The sequence below is a fragment of the Hyperolius riggenbachi genome, chromosome 10 (assembly GCF_040937935.1).
Source record: "Hyperolius riggenbachi isolate aHypRig1 chromosome 10, aHypRig1.pri, whole genome shotgun sequence".
Taxonomy (NCBI): Eukaryota; Metazoa; Chordata; class Amphibia; order Anura; family Hyperoliidae; genus Hyperolius; species Hyperolius riggenbachi.
Genome location: NC_090655.1, coordinates 264,283,161 through 264,301,873, shown reverse-complemented (window position 1 = coordinate 264,301,873; position 18,713 = coordinate 264,283,161). Strand labels below are relative to the sequence as shown.

At 43.1% G+C, this 18,713-nt stretch overlaps 1 protein-coding gene across 1 annotated transcript in view; it reads right to left on the bottom strand.

Annotated features, from left to right (window-relative positions):
- LOC137535385 (zinc finger protein 721-like) overlaps window positions 1-18,713 on the bottom strand; it is a 378,642-nt gene that overhangs the window by 281,302 nt on the left and 78,627 nt on the right. The window contains exons 10-11 of the mRNA XM_068257215.1: window positions 9,740-11,025; window positions 9,141-9,402 (exon numbers count right to left, since the gene is read on the bottom strand). Coding sequence (XP_068113316.1) covers window positions 9,141-9,402; window positions 9,740-11,025 — 1,548 coding nt within the window. The remainder of the gene's footprint in view (window positions 1-9,140; window positions 9,403-9,739; window positions 11,026-18,713) is intronic.

Sequence of the window (18,713 nt, the reverse complement as noted above, 5' to 3'; positions counted from 1 at the left end):
CCTGTTAGGTTTGGGGAGAATGGAGATGGCTAATTGGAAACATTCAGAAGAGGGGATTTGTCATTCAAGACTAGAATTTCATAAGTGGGGAGTGTGAATATTTGCAGATGTTTTGTAGTAGGCCGCAGTAAGGCCATCAAGGCCAGGAGCTTTAGGCACCTTGAGGAGCTTGATTATGCTACAGATCTCTTCTTCATTAATCAGGTCACTCATAGCCTCGCTAGCTGCTTTGTTTAGGGATGTTTTGACATTTCTAGTGGAAGAGTCTTGCAAGGTATTATGGGGCGTGGGAGAACTCTGGGCAGAGTAGAGTTTTTGATAGAACCTGAGAAACACATCATAATACATTCTATCTGGATTAGTGGCGCTATTCCCCAATCCTTCTTTAATGGTAATTATTCTGTTGGACTCTGCTGTGGCCTGTAAACATCTGGCCAGCCATTTATTGGGCTTATGTAAACGCTTGTATTGATGGGCTCTGGACCATCTGTATGCTTTCTCAGTTTTACCCGATACTATCGCTCCTAACTGGAGCCCTAAAGTGACCCTGAGCAGTGATCTAAACCCTCTTCCCCGTTTTTATTGTTTTGGGGAAAACCAGCTGACTTATTAGATTGGGATGTTGGAGGAATATGAAGATCTGGATGAAACCCGGGGGAAGTTAGGAACCCCATGCAGATTTTGCCTGGCCAAGATTCAAACCGAGGACTCAGCACTACAATACAATAGTGCTATTCCTATGCCTCAATTCTACTCATATCTATCCGCTCATCCAAGTCATAATTATTATTATTTAGTACCTATATAGCACCGACATCTTACGCAGCGCTGTACAGAGTATATATTGTCTTGTCACTAACTGTCTCTCAGAGGGGCTCACAATCTAATCCCTACCATAGTCATAGGTCTATGTATGTATCATGTAGTGTATGTATCATAGTCTAGGGATACTTTAGGGGAAACCAATTAACTTATCTGTATGTTTTTGGGACATGGGAGGAAACTGGAGTGCCCAGAGGAAACCCACGCAGACATGGGGAGAACATACACACTCCTTGCAGATGTCGACCTGCTTGGGATTCTAACCGGGGATTCCAAAGTCATAACCAGGGATTCGAAAGTCATAAGTTCTGACCCTCTACTACCCTTATCTTGTCTCACTTACACCACCAACACACTGTGCTTATCTCCAGAATGGGTTATGAATCTGTACATTTTTGTACCATCTCACTATGTCAGCCCTTCAGTGTCATGATATACCCCATGCAGTCCACATATATCCTAACAGGTGGTTTCAGATTTGCATATCCCATAATGCTTTAAAAAAGTATTCTGTAATGAAAACCGTCTTGCTTGATGATCTGATCTTGCAATGGGAAGGACATGATACCTGAAATTGTTCTGTGGGGAAATGACGTTGGAACTTGTAGTGTGGGCAACATAATACCTGTTGTTTTTATTTGAGGTGCAAGGTGGCAGCATGTAATATATGGCACATCGTTTATATCAGATTGGATGTGTTCTCTAGTGTGTTTTTTTTTCTTTTTGGGGTGTGAGGTCAGGGAGGGGTAGAATGCATTGCCTGGGGTGAAAAAAAAAAAAGCTAGAAGTGGCCCTGATTCAAAACAAAACAGGATGGAAGCAGTATTTATAACTCCAGGTGATGCAAGAAGTTTTGGATCAGGATGATATCATTTACTGGCTAACTTAGAAGAGAATGAGTCTTCCTGTATTCCTGTATATACCTCCAGGAGGAAAGCCTTATTTATGTCTCCAAGAAGACTACATATTTGTGTTACAGACTAACCAGAAAGGTCATGGTGAACCAGAACTCATTGGAGTGTGTGAGGGGCTACAATGGTCCTAAAAGCCCCCTCACTAAAATGCTAAGGAAAACAAAAGTTTTCTTTCTTAAAACAGAAAGTATTTGCAATAATTCAGGTTGGAGTGAGCTTGAGATGTCTTTCACAATGCATCACTGCTGAAATATGCAAATCAACCATCGTTTCCCTTAGAAGCTAAACACACCTCCAGATCCTTTTGCTACTTAATGGTATTGATAAAAAATGAGCACTTTGGAGTTGATACAGCTCACTGGAATATATGACAGCCATGGAATAAATACATCTACTGTATGTTAACTAGCACAAGATATGTGGCAAATGTATCATAACCAAGCTACAAGGTACAACATCAAATACACTTTCCTGTTAAAGATAATCTGTACTGTGCGATTTGTACAATAAAAAACATAGCAATCGAGTCACTGTGATCTCCTGAATCCCTCTTTGCCATTTCCGCTGCTCCCCACTGCAATCCTGACTTTTAAGCACTTTACCCCCAGTGGTGCGGATTTCTCCGTCCCTTTTTCCACCCTGTTAACACCAAGGGACGGAGAAATCTGCACCTGACGCCGCTCCCGCCTCTGTCTGCGCTCCCGCTCGCCCGGAGATCAATGAACGGGAAAAAACATTCCCGTTTGTTGATCCAAGCCCCCACAATGATCAGCTGCTTCTATGAGAAGCAGCGCGATCATTGTGGAAAAAAAAAGTTTCCCAGCCTCATAACACTTCCTGCAAGCGTCCTTCCGGACGCTTGCAGGACGCATAAAGAAAAAGTTACTGTGGCCATCTTGTGGCCAAATAGTAAAACTACACCCTAAAGCATTTTTCATATACAAATACATTAGTTATACACTAAAAATTAACTCATTACCTCCCACACTCCCCAATTTTTTTGTTTGTAATTAAACAAAAAAATTACAATTAAAAAAAATACATAAATAGTTACCTTAGGGACTGAACTTTTTAAATATTTATGTCAAGAGGGTATAACACTGTTACTTTATAAACTATGGGCTTGTAATTAGGGATGGACGCAAAACTGAAAAAAATGCACCTTTATTTCCAAATAAAATATTGTCGCCAAACATTGTGATAGGGACATAATTTAAACGGTTTTATAACCGGGACAAATGGGCAAATAAATTTCATGGGTTTTAATTACAGTAGCATGCATTATATAAAAACTATAAAGGCCGAAAACTGAAAAATAATACATTTTTTTCCCACATTTTTTCGTATTTTCCCATTAAAACACATTTAGAATAAAATAATTCTTGGCATAATGTCCCACCTAAAGAAAGCCTAATTGGTGGCGAAAAAAAACAAGCTATAGTTCATTTCATTGTGATAAGTAATGATAAAGTTATAGACGAATGAATGGAAGGAGCGCTGAAAGGTGAAAATTGCTCTGGTGCTCAAGGGGTAAAACCCCTCAGTTGTGAAGTGGTTAATCGCCAGTTTTATGCAGTGTTTACAAACAAAAAACAAGGCCACCAACCAGGAAGTGATGTATGTGTATATATACTGTAGATATATATACAGTACATATATACAGTATACACACACACACTAATATGTGTGTGTATGTATGTATGTATGTGCTGTCTGGGATTAGTCACAGTTTGCATGTGACAGGCAGCAGCTCCCTTCCCTCTTAAGCCTCATCTACACGTGTAGATGAGGCTCCGATGTTCCTTATCAATCGAGCCGCTGATGCGGCTCGATTGATAAGATCCGACAGGACAGATCTCCCCACCGCCGATTCCCTGCTCATTCCCCGCGAGGGTACAATGGCAGGGAATCCAACGGAAGATAAGCGGCGCCGGCGGGGACGAGCGGGGAATCAAATCCGGCGCGCAAGCGGTGACGCGGCGGGTACGCTGAAGAGGCGATCCGGCGGCTAATCGAGCCGCCGGATCGGAGCCTCATCTACCCGTGTAGATGAGGCTTTATGCCTAGTACACACCATACAATTTTCTGTTAGATTTTTCTGTTTTTTTTTTGTTAGATTTTCTGTTAGACTATATTCTGTAAATTACTGGTAGAGACTGGTCATTATCTCTGGTGCATTGTCTTCTGGTTATAGCCTGCTGAGTAGAACAATACCTAATTGCTAGGCAGATAGATAGTTGGTTGGATAATTTTCAACATGTTGGAAATTATCTTTCTGGCAGGTAAATCCAACAGAAAATCTAACAGAAAATTGTATGGTGTGTGCCTAGCATTAGCCTCACAAACTGCAATAAACAAAGCACACACACAGAGCCCGGAGGGGGCGTGCAGGGGGTGTGCATAACTTCTCCCTATCACTGCAGAGTCGACAAGGTTTGACAAAGAAAACAAGATTAGATATATTACAGAGACAGTGCAACTAGAAAAGGCTGCAGTAATCCAGACCACATTAGAGCAGGTATAGGAACTTATAGGATAGAAGAAATAAGGCTGAAAATTTTGTTACAGAGACTCTTTAAGCAAGTTGTTTTGAAAAAGAACACATTGACCCTCAACCCCTGGCCTTTGGTTCAAAGTATTCGCCAGGTCTGGTGATTTATGTTTTTCTTATATGTACAAATGAGTCAATTTTGTTGGTATACTGCTATTGCCAACAGTTTTTGAACCATCATTGTCCAAAACTGTTGAATTTTTTTTAAATCTGTTTATTGTTTATCAAAACACACAACGGCAACACAAAACAACCCATTGACAGTGCAAGACATATTTAGGTTACATCAGGCCATATCACATAGATACAAAAGATTACACAAAGTCAAGAAAGTAGATATATAGGCATACAGTAGCATGAAGAACATACAGGATTGCTTCATAAGCTGACCAAGTCCCACACATAAAATCTATGGACCAGTATGAAATCCCAGACCAGGGCTGCACAAAGCATCACAGAGGTGTGGTGTGGAGGAACCACAAGCACATATCCGAGTATCTATCAGAGGGAGTCCACAATGCTGGGAGATGCATCTAGATTATGAATGGCTTAACCAGTACATTGTAACCAGGGCTTCCAGACCTTATTGAATGTGGAGCCCGCCCCTCTCACCAACCAGATCAGTTTATATAATGGAAGAGAAGTATTAATTAAGTGCATCCATAAAGTGAGACTGGAATCAGTTGTTTTTCCACTATAGAGCAATGGATATTTTGGGCATAACTGAACAACAGTCTAACCCATACATGTCAAACTCCGGCCCGCGGGCCAAATCTGGCCCTCGGAGCCATTAAATTTGGCCTTCAAGTGGTTTCCTCACTTTGCATTATGTTTGACCCACTCTACACCACTAGGGAAGCTATATTGGAGGTGAAGCCCTAGATCACCAAGGAAGCCATATGGGCGAGGTACAGAGAAAGCACTAAACACTAGGGAACTGTATAGGGGAGGGAAGCTTGGTTGGCTCTAGACACCAGGGAACAGTATAGGAGAGGGTGGGGGCAGGTAGGCCCCTGGGAACTGTATAGGGGAGGGAGGACCACTAGACACCAGGGAACTGTATAGGTGTTGAGGGGAGGCATTAGGCACCAGGGAACTTTTTAAGAGATATTGAGGTTGGCCCGCGACTAGGTCCCGGTGTACAATTTCGGCCCACATTGTTTTTGAGTTTGACACCCCTGATCTAACCAAAAGTTTTTTTATTCTTATTCAAGGACCATTCCTCTATCAATCCCAACAGACCAGACTAATAAGAGGACACTACAGGAAGACTAAGATTGACTTTCATGAAGGTCAATATTTTGTCCCAAAATGCTTGGATGAGCGGGCAGTCCCAAGTCATATGCCTAAAAGTACCCGGGCTATGACCACACCTCCAACAATCATCACGCACACACCCCCTGAGAATTTGGATATTGTAACAGGAGTAAAGTATATCTGGTAAAACCAGCACAGTTGAACTATCTTATCTCGAAAGCAAATTACTGTCTTCATATATGTGTCCTCATAGTCAGTCCACTCCTCCTCAGAAATCTCCTCTCCCCCTCCCATAATGCCCCAGTCTTAACTAGTCTATGAGCATATTCATAGTCAGCAAGCCTGGAGCAGAACCTGGATATAAGGCTTTCCTTATGTAGCAGCCAGCTTTCCACAGTGCCGGGACCAGGTCAGCAGTCACACCCCCACATTGGGCTGCATGCCTGAGGTGACAGTACCTGAATCGGGAATGCCTAGGAAGGTGAAATTCCATCACTGACATTTGAGACCACGATTTACAATGATTATTATGGTACAGGTGGTGAATATATTTACCCCCCTCCGGATCCAGAATCCCACATCAATAAGGGAAACAAATTCTGACAAATTTGGATAGAGCCATAGTGGTGAACTCGGTGAAGAGTTAGAACCATCCTCTCCGACTAATTTCCTCACTTTATGATACATTTTCACATCTATGCCTTCAGAGGCAAATGCACCGTTTCCATAGCTGACATCACATAAAGTCTCACAGGAGTAGGAAACTGCTGAGTGTTTAGTTCCCTGTTTTCATGCAAAATACTTCTGCACAGGTTGTTGCATTTTACTGATGTGGTATTACTTTATGCCTTCTTAAAGGGGGTGGTAACACCTACAAATAAAAAAAAAATTCCAATAGATAATGCCTCATATTTACCTGTACACTAGCCCCAGCGGCTGGATAGTATATTGGTTAAGGGCTCTGCCTCTGACATAGAAGAAGACCTAGATTTGAATGCCTTCTTTTCTCGTTTCAGTAAGCCAGCACCTATTCATAAGGAGAGCTTGGGCAAGACTCCCTAACACTACCACTGCCTATTGAGCACGTCCTAATGGCTGCAGCACTAGCTGGGGGAAGGTTATTTTTTCTCGGCTATAGTGTTATAATTTAAGTATTATATGTAGGCCTCAGTTATTTGAACTGAGTTAGTTGAAAGGCTTGATTGGCACCGGGTCTCTTTAAGCATAATTTCTCAGAGAGAAATTATGAAGACTTTTACCAGAAGCAGATTGTCCTCGTCCAAAGGACAGGGACTCTATCTGTTCAAATGTACCGACTTTCATACTGCAAAGGGGAAAACAGAGGCCAATATTTATTAAATATAAAAATTCCTTGCAACTGGGGCAAGGGGTCATAGAATATGAATCGAGTATCTTTTACCTGGCACTGCTCTGATGCTTAACAGACAAACAAGTTTCACTTTTCTGTGATCATGCAAGTTTGTGAGTGATACGCAAGTGACGCAAATGCTTAGAATGTGGTATAGAGGGACTCAGAAGTAGGGCATCCCCAGGGAGCCTGGTTACAGGAAGGCCAAAAGGTCTTGCCCTCTCTCCCAGGGAGAACCACCTAGAGCAGAGAAGGTGTGAGCACGAGCATCAAAAAGTGAAATATAAAGGAAACAAAACAGGTACTGCGGGGTTCAGAAGCAGGAATCTGCAGATCAAGCCTTTTAGGGGGGATTGTTATAATTTAAGTATTATATGTAGGCCTCAGTTATTTGAACTGAGTTAGTTGAAATGCTTGATTGGCACCGGGTCTCTTTAAGCATAATTTCTCGGAGAGAAATTATGAAGACTTTTACCAGAAGCAGAGTGTCCTCGTCCGAAGGACAGGAACACTATCTGTTCAAATGTACCGACTTTCATACTGCAAAGGGGAAAACAGAGGCCAATATTTATTAAATATAAAAATTCCTTGCAACTGGGGCAAGGGGGTCATAGAATATTTATCGAGTAGGTGTGTATCAGGACATCACAAGGGATCTGAACCAATTATAGATGGTTCAGATGATGACACAATTAACTCTTTCCTGGTCAGTATTAAGGGTCATGATGGGCCAACGGAGCGCACTCTTACTTTCATGCTCTCTATCTGCTGACTGGAACCCTAATTATTTTCCTTTATTTCTGTAAGCTGATATAATGTATGCTGTATATACTTAGTTTAGATGTAACTTAGAATAGAAAGAAGATAACCTGACTAACATTCAGGAGGAATGTTAGTCAAGAGCTTGTAACGCAAATGGACTTAAAGAAGAATCTGCTTGGCTAAGATATGACGAACTGTATCTGTATATCTGTGTACTGAATAAACCTTTTGGAACTTGGAAGATGCCTCAAGAAGTCTATCTCCTATGCTGTGTGCTGTGATGAGTAGTGTTTGCAGCTCTTACTAGCGAGCCGCTGGTGCCGGAAGAAAGGTGTGTCGCCAAGAGAAATATATATTCTCTTACAGTTTCTTACATATAGTATCAAGCTTATCTAAGCATGCAAATAACAGAGAGCTTCCTATGGATAAGATAAGGACACTCTGCCCAAATAGGTAATTGAATATCCCCAACCCTTTGAAAAGTTTACACCAGTGGTTCTCAAACTGTGTGCCATGAGAACTTTCCAGGGAAGCTGCAGCGTCTATCCCAGTTACTGCTGTCTGTTCATTTGCTCTGCATTGGGGCTTACAGGGGCCTGGGAGGAGCAGCACACATTCTCCATACTCTCAGCACAGTAGAAGAAAGGTTCCAGGTTCCTTTGGCTTTCTGTCAAAATGCCTATTAAACGCCAAATAAACTCTCAAACACACAATATATGGTAGCAGAGTGTTTAACCAGCCAAATGCCACAACCTGGAAAAATCCTTACATACGCTACGGAGCAATGCTTACAAACGCTTTCAGACGCATGCAACTGCTTGAGGAGTGGAAGGAGTTTGCTATAGACAAAGAGCAGCTACAATCCAATGCACTGAGCAGCATGAAAGAGTCCACAGGATTCAGTGTAAAAATGCTGCCATGTGCGCTTTGCAAGAAGTAATAGAAACATTGGAAAAGAACACTTATGGCAAAAACATTTCCCACACTCAACACAAATTTCTCACAAGCAGTGATTTATGCTTAAAACATTTCCCACACTCAGAACATGAATAGGGCTTCTCACAAGTGTGAGATCTCTCATGTTTGACAAGGTCTGACTTCTGGACACAACATTTCCCACACTCAGCACATGAATAGGGCTTCTCCCCAATGTGAGATCTCTCATGGATTAAAAGGTGTGCTTTCCGTCCAAAACATTTCCCACACTCAGCACATTAATAGGGCTTCCCATCAGTGTGAGATACCTCATGTTTTAAGAGGTATGCTTTCTGCCCAAAACATTTCCCACACTCACCACATGAATAGGGCTTCTCCCCAGTGTGGGATTTCTTATGTATGACAAGCTTTGCTTTCTGTCCAAAACATTTCCCACGCTCAGCACATGAATAGGGCTTCTCCCCAGTGTGAGATCTCTCATGTACGACAAGGCTTGCTTTCCATCCAAAACATTTCCCACACTCAGCACATGAATAGGGTTTCTCGCCAGTGTGAGATCTCTCATGACTGACAAGGTATTCTTTCAATCCAAAACATTTCCCACACTCTGCACATGAATGGGGCTTCTCACCAGTGTGAGATCTCTCATGTATGACAAGGTTTGCTTTCCGCCCAAAACATTTTCCACACTCAGCACATGAATAGGGCTTCTCCCCAGTGTGAGATCTCTCATGTCTGACAAGGTTTGCTTTCTGCCCAAAACATTTCCCACACTCATTACATGAATAGGGCTTCACACCAATGTGAGATCTCTCATGACTGACAAGGCTTGCTTTCTGCCCAAAACATTTCCCACACTCATTACATGAATAGGGCTTCACACCAATGTGAGATCTCTCATGACTGACAAGGTTTGCTTTCTGCCCAAAACATTTCCCACACTCAGCACATGAATAGGGCTTCTCCCCAGTGTGAGATCTCTCATGTCTGACAAGGCTTGCTTTCCACCCAAAACATTTTCCACACTCAGCACATGAATAGGGCTTTTCAACAAGTGTGTGATCGCTCATGGATTAAGAGGTGTGCTTTCTGGCCAAAACATTTCCCACACTCAGCACATGAATAGGCCTTCTCACCAGTGTGAGTTCTCTCATGACTGACAAGGTTTGCTTTCACTCCAAAACATTTCCCACACTCATTACATGAATAGGCCTTCTCACCAGTGTGAGTTCTCTCATGACTGACAAGGTTTGCTTTCCATCCAAAACATTTCCCACACTCAGCACATGAATAGGGTTTCTCGCCAGTGTGATATCTCTCATGACTGACAAGGCTTGCTTTCCATCCAAAACATTTCCCACACTCAGCACATGAATAGGGTTTCTCACCAGTGTGAGATCTCTCATGACTGACAAGGTATTCTTTCAATCCAAAACATTTCCCACACTCTGCACATGAATGGGGCTTCTCACCAGTGTGAGATCTCTCATGTATGACAAGGTTTGCTTTCCGCCCAAAACATTTTCCACACTCAGCACATGAATAGGGCTTCTTGCCAGTGTGTGATCTCTCATGGATTAAGAGGTGTGGTTTCTGCCCAAAACATTTCCCACACTCAGCACATGAATAGGGCTTCTCCCCAGTGTGAGATCTCTCATGTACGACAAGGCTTGCTTTCCATCCAAAACATTTTCCACACTCAGCACATGAATAGGGCTTCTCGCCAGTGTGTGATCTCTCATGGATTAAGAGGTGTGCTTTCTGCCCAAAACATTTCCCACACTCATTACATGAATAGGGTTTCTCACCAATGTGAGATCTCTCATGACTGACAAGGCTTGCTTTCTGCCCAAAACATTTCCCACACTCAGCACATGAATAGGGTTTCTCACCAGTGTGAGATCTCTCATGACTGACAAAATTGGATTTCCATAGAAAACATTTCCCGCACTCTGCACATGAATAGAGCTTCTCACCAGTGTGGGATTTCTCATGACTGACAAAATTGGATTTCCATAGAAAACATTTCCCACACTCAGCACATGAATAGAGCTTCTCACCAGTGTGGGATTTCTCATGTATGACAAGCTTTGCTTTCTCTACAAAGCATTTCCCACACTCAGCACATGAATAGGGCTTCTCACCAGTGTGAGATCTCTCATGCCTGACAAGAAGTGATTTCTGTACAAAAAATTTTCTACACGTGGAACAGGAATAAGACCCTCTAGCAGGGAGAAAGCTGTGCTGCGTTTGAGGTTCCCCGGGGTTTGACAGGTGAGAGGAGTCTGGGGGAATATTTGGCATAACCAGGATATCTGCAGGAGACTCTTGTCCAGTGACATCATCATCCGTTGTACAGTCTGTGGATACAGAGAGACGAGTCTCTGAGAGGTTCCTGATGCCGGGACTCCGCCCTGCAAATAGAGAAACATCATCACTTCCTGTTAGAGAATTCTGAGGGGAGGAACAATTATCATTAGGGATAGTCAGTGAGCTGCTGAGAATTCCAAAATGATGCAAAGATGATGCAGATGGGAAATGGGCCAGATGCAGCATCTGTGTAACTCTGCATATAATTAGCATATAATTTTCACCATCTCAGAGTTATCAGCATGTCACTGACCATCACTAGTTATCAGCCTGACAGAGAACTTCAGAAAGATGTGCTCATAACAGTCGTCCAACACAATGTCCACTGCATTTACCTGCTTAAAAATGGTTATTTGCAGCAACTGTAGCAGAGGCATATTCTTTGACATATACCTGCCTGATGTTTAAAGTACACTGCAGTCACAAATTATGCTGCTTGCGCAGTGTGGGCCTAACCCTGTACTACAAGCTCCACAGTGATGTGAAATGCTTTGTGTGACAATGTCAGGTGACACAAAAATGTTACAATACGGTCACTCATTCACTTTATTTTAGCACAGTGACCGGCTGTAACAGTGATGCAGCCACCTACTACACTATACTAAACAGGTGGTGTATATAAGCTACACACCACACCACAAATAACAACAACATAAATAACAGCAGGATCAGTCCTTAAATGGACTTTTGTGGTTCCTAGTTGGTAAACTGCAAGGAGCAGTACACCTATGGAAGCAGCTACACAGCATTATATTACACAGAGCTGCTATCTATTTGTCCATGAATCAGCAGCACAGCTCTCCCTACACTGACTACAGGCACACAGCTACACAGCACTGGATTCCATAGAGAACACCTATCACTATCTGTCCCTCAATCAGCAGCATAGCTCTCCCTACACTGACTCAAGGCACACAGCTACACAGCACTGGATTCCATAGAGAACACCTATCACTATCTGTCCCTCAGCAGCACAGCTCTCCCTACACTGACTCCAGGCACACAGCTACACAGCACTGGATTCCATAGAGAACACCTATCTCTATCTGTCCCTCAGCAGCAGCACAGCTCTCCCTACACTGACTCCAGGCACACAGCTACACAGCACTGGGTTACATAGAGAACACCTATCTCTATCTATAACATACTATTCCCTGTGCTTAACACAGAATTTCAACTGAAATAAAAGACTCTTGAGGATAAAGTTGCTTTCAATGTGCTGTATTATCAAAAGGCAATATCAACTACACACATTATACAATAATCCCCAAGACATTGCACTACCCCTACCTAAAAACCCTGGCGCAGGTAATCACCTGTACTGCTTCCCCACACCCCCACTTGCCAGTGAGTTTACCCCCTGCCGGCCGGCTTGTCAGATATGGGACACTGTCCAGATCCAAGGTTTCAAACCATGTCCTTAAGCTTGCCCCCAGCCGGGCTCCTGCTCTCCACAGCCTACAATAAGCAATGGCAGTCCTCAGCAAGCATAAGCGTGTTAGTAGGGGTTAGGAAAACGGCTCACCATACCGCCAGACGGATAATATCAACATGCATTTCAGGCCAATTCGTATAGAGCCTCCCCAGTGCACTTGGGGGGCTTCCTTGCAACCGCCAGAATCACTTTCACTTTAGTGCCGGTACCAGCCAGTTCATACACTCACGTGTCCTATTCGCGGGCGTCCCCGCTTTCCAACCATGAGCTCCGGCGTAGCTGATAGATTGAGATGCGCTCAGCCACTCACTCCTGTCCCTGGCTCCACGCTGCACGCTAAACGCCAGGCCGTTCCAGCAACTCAGAAAGGACTCGTACTTCCGCGGTGGTCAAGCTACGGTGGCCTGGATGTATCAATTCCAGCCAACGCGTTTCATCAAATCCTTTTGACTTTATCAAGGCAAATGCATACACACAGTGCTCCCTCTTGTGGGCCTTTTTATAGTTGCAGGCATCCTCTTTGGAGGGAAAACTTTTTCGGCTCAATGTGCTCTTTACTGGCATCTTGTGGGCCTTTATAATATCACATCCCACATTATAGGAAAACAGCCCAGCATGAAACTGTTCACCGCCATACCCTTCCTACCTTTCAACTACACATATTCACCCCCAATCCCTCTCCATTATCCTGCTCTAACCTTTTTCATCCCACCTATTTCTGGAGCATCCCATGGCACACCAAATACATTAAAAATACATGTAGACCTTGGTGGAGGGGGGGGACCCAGTAACCCCCATGGGCAGACCTCACCAACATAGCCACTCACCATACCCATACACAGTTGTTTTTAATTTGGATTTCAAATTTTAAATTTTAAATTCTCAAATTTTCAAGCAGGCTTGGGACCTGGATAGCACACCTAGAGGAACACCCCCAAATTAAAATCCACATTAATTCCCAAAGGGGCACGGGAGTTACATTTGTATATCCACATACATTCTTTTTGTAACAAAACTTTATCAAAATCCCCCCTCCTGGGGCTAATGTTCAGCTTATAAATCCCTCTAAATCTTAAACCCTTAGGGTCACTGTCATGAAATTCCAAAAAATGCTGTGCCACTGCACTATCAACATTTTTTCCTTTAATATTTTTAATATGCTCCCCTATGCGTGTCTCCAGGTCCCGTCCCGTTTTTCCTATGTAGATTTTGCCACATGGACATATCAACTGGTAGATAACTTTGGTGGTTGCACATGAGATATAATCTCTTATTTTATATTCAATTGTGCCACCGCTATCATGGAATGTATCACCCTCTAGTGCATATCTGCAGAATCTACAGTTCTGACATTTGAACATTCCCTTCCTTTTTCTTATGGTCTTCTGGTCTCTCCGAAATTCACTTTTTGTTAACATATCCCCCAAACTGCTGCTTCTTCTCGCCGTCACATGGGGGGTCTCTCCTACTATTTGAGCAATATCCTTGTCTAGGGTAAGAATCCCCCAGTTTTTTTTAAGTAGATCTACCAATTGCTCCCAATGGCTACCATATCTTGTGACAATTCTCACCACTTCATCTTTTTCTTCTTTCTTATGCGCTCCCTTTTCTACTCTTTTTTCAACCAAATTCTTTCTATCTGTTTTTAGAGCTCTCACATAAGCTCGTTTAATCATTCTATTAGAGTACCCTCTATTTCTCAAACGCTGTCTTAGTGTCACTGATTCCTGTTTATATAGCTCAACTGTGGCACAGTTTCGTCGTATTCTCAAAAATTCCCCTGTGGGCACTGACCGGATCTGACACCCCAGGTGATGGCTGGAAGCATGCAGCAGTGTGTTTCCTGCGCTTTCCTTCCTGTATGTACTGGAGAACAGATTGTTCCCTCTTCTATATAACTTTAGATCCAAAAAGGTCACACTCTCCTCATCACACGTGTACGTAATGAAGATATTCCTTTGATTCTGATTCAAACTATTCACAAATTCCTGAAGGCTGTCTCTGTCGCCCTTCCATACCATGACCACATCGTCTATATAACGCAGCCAGAGGGCGACACGCTCCCCAAACCCCCGCATGCCAAACACCTCCTCCATTTCCCACAAGCCTAGGTGAAGGCATGCATAGGCCGGGGAGCATGCCGCCCCCATGGCTACGCCCCTCAATTGTTGGTAATATTCTCCATTGAACTGGAAGAAATTTCTTGTTAGAATCAACTTCATCAAATCCTGTACATAATTATTATGGGCTTCCTCCTCCTCCCCATAATATTTTTCCATAAACCACGATACCGCTCTCAAGCCTATTTCATTGAGGATGGATGTAAAAAGAGACTCCACATCTAAGGTTACAAGGAGACAGCTCTCCGGCAATTCCACATTTTCAATTTTGTTCAAGACTTCTGTTGTATCTCTAACGTAGGAGGGCAGAGAGACTACCATTGGCTTCAACTTCTTTTCCACATATTGGGCAACTCTTTCCAGAGGGCCCCCATTTGCTGAGATAATTGGCCTCCCAGGGGGATCAACTAGATTCTTATGTAATTTAGGAATAATATAAAATGTCGGAATATTAAATTCCTTTACTTCCATATATTTAAATTCCCTTTCCAACAAAATACCTTCCACTACCCCCCATGATAATTTCAAATTTATATCTGTTACCAGTTGGACAAAGGGGTTTCCCCTGATTTTCCTATAGCACTCACCATCTGCCAGTAGTCTCTCTGCCTCCCCCACATATTTTTCAACACTCATCAAAACAACATTTCCTCCTTTGTCGCTTTTCTTTATTACCACATTGTCCATCATTTGTAACTCCCTCAGAGCCTTTTGTTGCCCCATAGTCAGATTACTATTTCCCTTATCATTCCACCTAATGGTTTTTAATTCTTTTTCCATTACCTCCATAAACACTGCGGTTGATCGATTTGAATATAGCGAAGGCATAAATTTAGATCTTGACTTTAAGTCTGTATGAATTTTCACATCGCTCTGTTCTTCCTCATCATCATCCATCTGTTCGTCCCAGTGGCAAAGCTCATCAACCATTTGATCACCTTGTTCTAACAGGGACTGGCCATCCAGCATTTCTTGCTGCGCCTCCCCTGATTTTTTTGAAAACATTTTCTTTAACAGTACTCGTCTCAAAAATAAATTCAGATCCTTGAAGACCTCAAATTCGTCTCCATGCATTGTGGGACAGAATGTTAGACCCCTACTCAATACGAACAAGTGATCATCTGACAAAATAAGGTTGGTGAGGTTTACCACACTTAACCCTACTGATTTGTCAATTGGAGGTCCCCCACCTGTTTTTCCAACGCACTCGCTTGTGCTCTCGTCACCGCCCCCTCTGTCATTTGTAGTTGGGTCCCCTCTATTTCTTTGTCTAAAAAAGCTTTTTTGTTTTGTTGGTCCAGACTATGGGGCAACAAAAGGCTCTGAGGAAGTTACAAATGATGGACAATGTGGTAATAAAGAAAAGCGACAAAGGAGGAAATGTTGTTTTGATGAGTGTTGAAAAATATGTGGGGGAGGCAGAGAGACTACTGGCAGATGGTGAGTGCTATAGGAAAATCAGGGGAAACCCCTTTGTCCAACTGGTAACAGATATAAATTTGAAATTATCATGGGGGCTAGTGGAAAGTATTTTGTTGGAAAGGGAATTTAAATATATGGAAGTAAAGGAATTTAATATTCCGACATTTTATATTATTCCTAAATTACATAAGAATCTAGTTGATCCCCCTGGGAGGCCAATTATCTCAGCAAATGGGGGCCCTCTGGAAAGAGTTGCCCAATATGTGGAAAAGAAGTTGAAGCCAATGGTAGTCTCTCTGCCCTCCTACGTTAGAGATACAACAGAAGTCTTGAACAAAATTGAAAATGTGGAATTGCCGGAGAGCTGTCTCCTTGTAACCTTAGATGTGGAGTCTCTTTTTACATCCATCCCCAATGAAATAGGCTTGAGAGCGGTATCGTGGTTTATGGAAAAATATTATGGGGAGGAGGAGGAAGCCCATAATAATTATGTACAGGATTTGATGAAGTTGATTCTAACAAGAAATTTCTTCCAGTTCAATGGAGAATATTACCAACAATTGAGGGGCGTAGCCATGGGGGCGGCATGCTCCCCGGCCTATGCATGCCTTCACCTAGGCTTGTGGGAGATGGAGGAGGTGTTTGGCATGCGGGGGTTTGGGGAGCGTGTCGCCCTCTGGCTGCGTTATATAGACGATGTGGTCATGGTATGGAAGGGCGACAGAGACAGCCTTCAGGAATTTGTGAATAGTTTGAATCAGAATCAAAGGAATATCTTCATTACGTACACGTGTGATGAGGAGAGTGTGACCTTTTTGGATCTAAAGTTATATAGAAGAGGGAACAATCTGTTCTCCAGTACATACAGGAAGGAAAGCGCAGGAAACACACTGCTGCATGCTTCCAGCCATCACCTGGGGTGTCAGATCCGGTCAGTGCCCACAGGGGAATTTTTGAGAATACGACGAAACTGTGCCACAGTTGAGCTATATAAACAGGAATCAGTGACACTAAGACAGCGTTTGAGAAATAGAGGGTACTCTAATAGAATGATTAAACGAGCTTATGTGAGAGCTCTAAAAACAGATAGAAAGAATTTGGTTGAAAAAAGAGTAGAAAAGGGAGCGCATAAGAAAGAAGAAAAAGATGAAGTGGTGAGAATTGTCACAAGATATGGTAGCCATTGGGAGCAATTGGTAGATCTACTTAAAAAAAACTGGGGGATTCTTACCCTAGACAAGGATATTGCTCAAATAGTAGGAGAGACCCCCCATGTGACGGCGAGAAGAAGCAGCAGTTTGGGGGATATGTTAACAAAAAGTGAATTTCGGAGAGACCAGAAGACCATAAGAAAAAGGAAGGGAATGTTCAAATGTCAGAACTGTAGATTCTGCAGATATGCACTAGAGGGTGATACATTCCATGATAGCGGTGGCACAATTGAATATAAAATAAGAGATTATATCTCATGTGCAACCACCAAAGTTATCTACCAGTTGATATGTCCATGTGGCAAAATCTACATAGGAAAAACGGGACGGGACCTGGAGACACGCATAGGGGAGCATATTAAAAATATTAAAGGAAAAAATGTTGATAGTGCAGTGGCACAGCATTTTTTGGAATTTCATGACAGTGACCCTAAGGGTTTAAGATTTAGAGGGATTTATAAGCTGAACATTAGCCCCAGGAGGGGGGATTTTGATAAAGTTTTGTTACAAAAAGAATGTATGTGGATATACAAATGTAACTCCCGTGCCCCTTTGGGAATTAATGTGGATTTTAATTTGGGGGTGTTCCTCTAGGTGTGATATCCAGGTCCCAAGCCTGCTTGAAAATTTGAGAATTTAAAATTTAAAATTTGAAATCCAAATTAAAAACAACTGTGTATGGGTATGGTGAGTGGCTATGTCGGTGAGGTCTGCCCATGGGGGTTACTGGGTCCCCCCCCTCCACCAAGGTCTACATGTATTTTTAATGTATTTGGTGTGCCATGGGATGCTCCAGAAATAGGTGGGATGAAAAAGGTTAGAGCAGGATAATGGAGAGGGATTGGGGGTGAATATGTGTAGTTGAAAGGTAGGAAGGGTATGGCGGTGAACAGTTTCATGCTGGGCTGTTTTCCTATAATGTGGGATGTGATATTATAAAGGCCCACAAGATGCCAGTAAAGAGCACATTGAGCCGAAAAAGTTTTCCCTCCAAAGAGGATGCCTGCAACTATAAAAAGGCCCACAAGAGGGAGCACTGTGTGTATGCATTTGCCTTGATAAAGTCAAAAGGATTTGATGAAACGCGTTGGCTGGAATTGATACATCCAGGCCACCGTAGCTTGACCACCGCGGAAGTACGAGTCCTTTCTGAGTTGCTGGAACGGCCTGGCGTTTAGCGTGCAGCGTGGAGCCAGGGACAGGAGTGAGTGGCTGAGCGCATCTCAATCTATCAGCTACGCCGGAGCTCATGGTTGGAAAGCGGGGACGCCCGCGAATAGGACACGTGAGTGTATGAACTGGCTGGTACCGGCACTAAAGTGAAAGTGATTCTGGCGGTTGCAAGGAAGCCCCCCAAGTGCACTGGGGAGGCTCTATACGAATTGGCCTGAAATGCATGTTGATATTATCCGTCTGGCGGTATGGTGAGCCGTTTTCCTAACCCCTACTAACACGCTTATGCTTGCTGAGGACTGCCATTGCTTATTGTAGGCTGTGGAGAGCAGGAGCCCGGCTGGGGGCAAGCTTAAGGACATGGTTTGAAA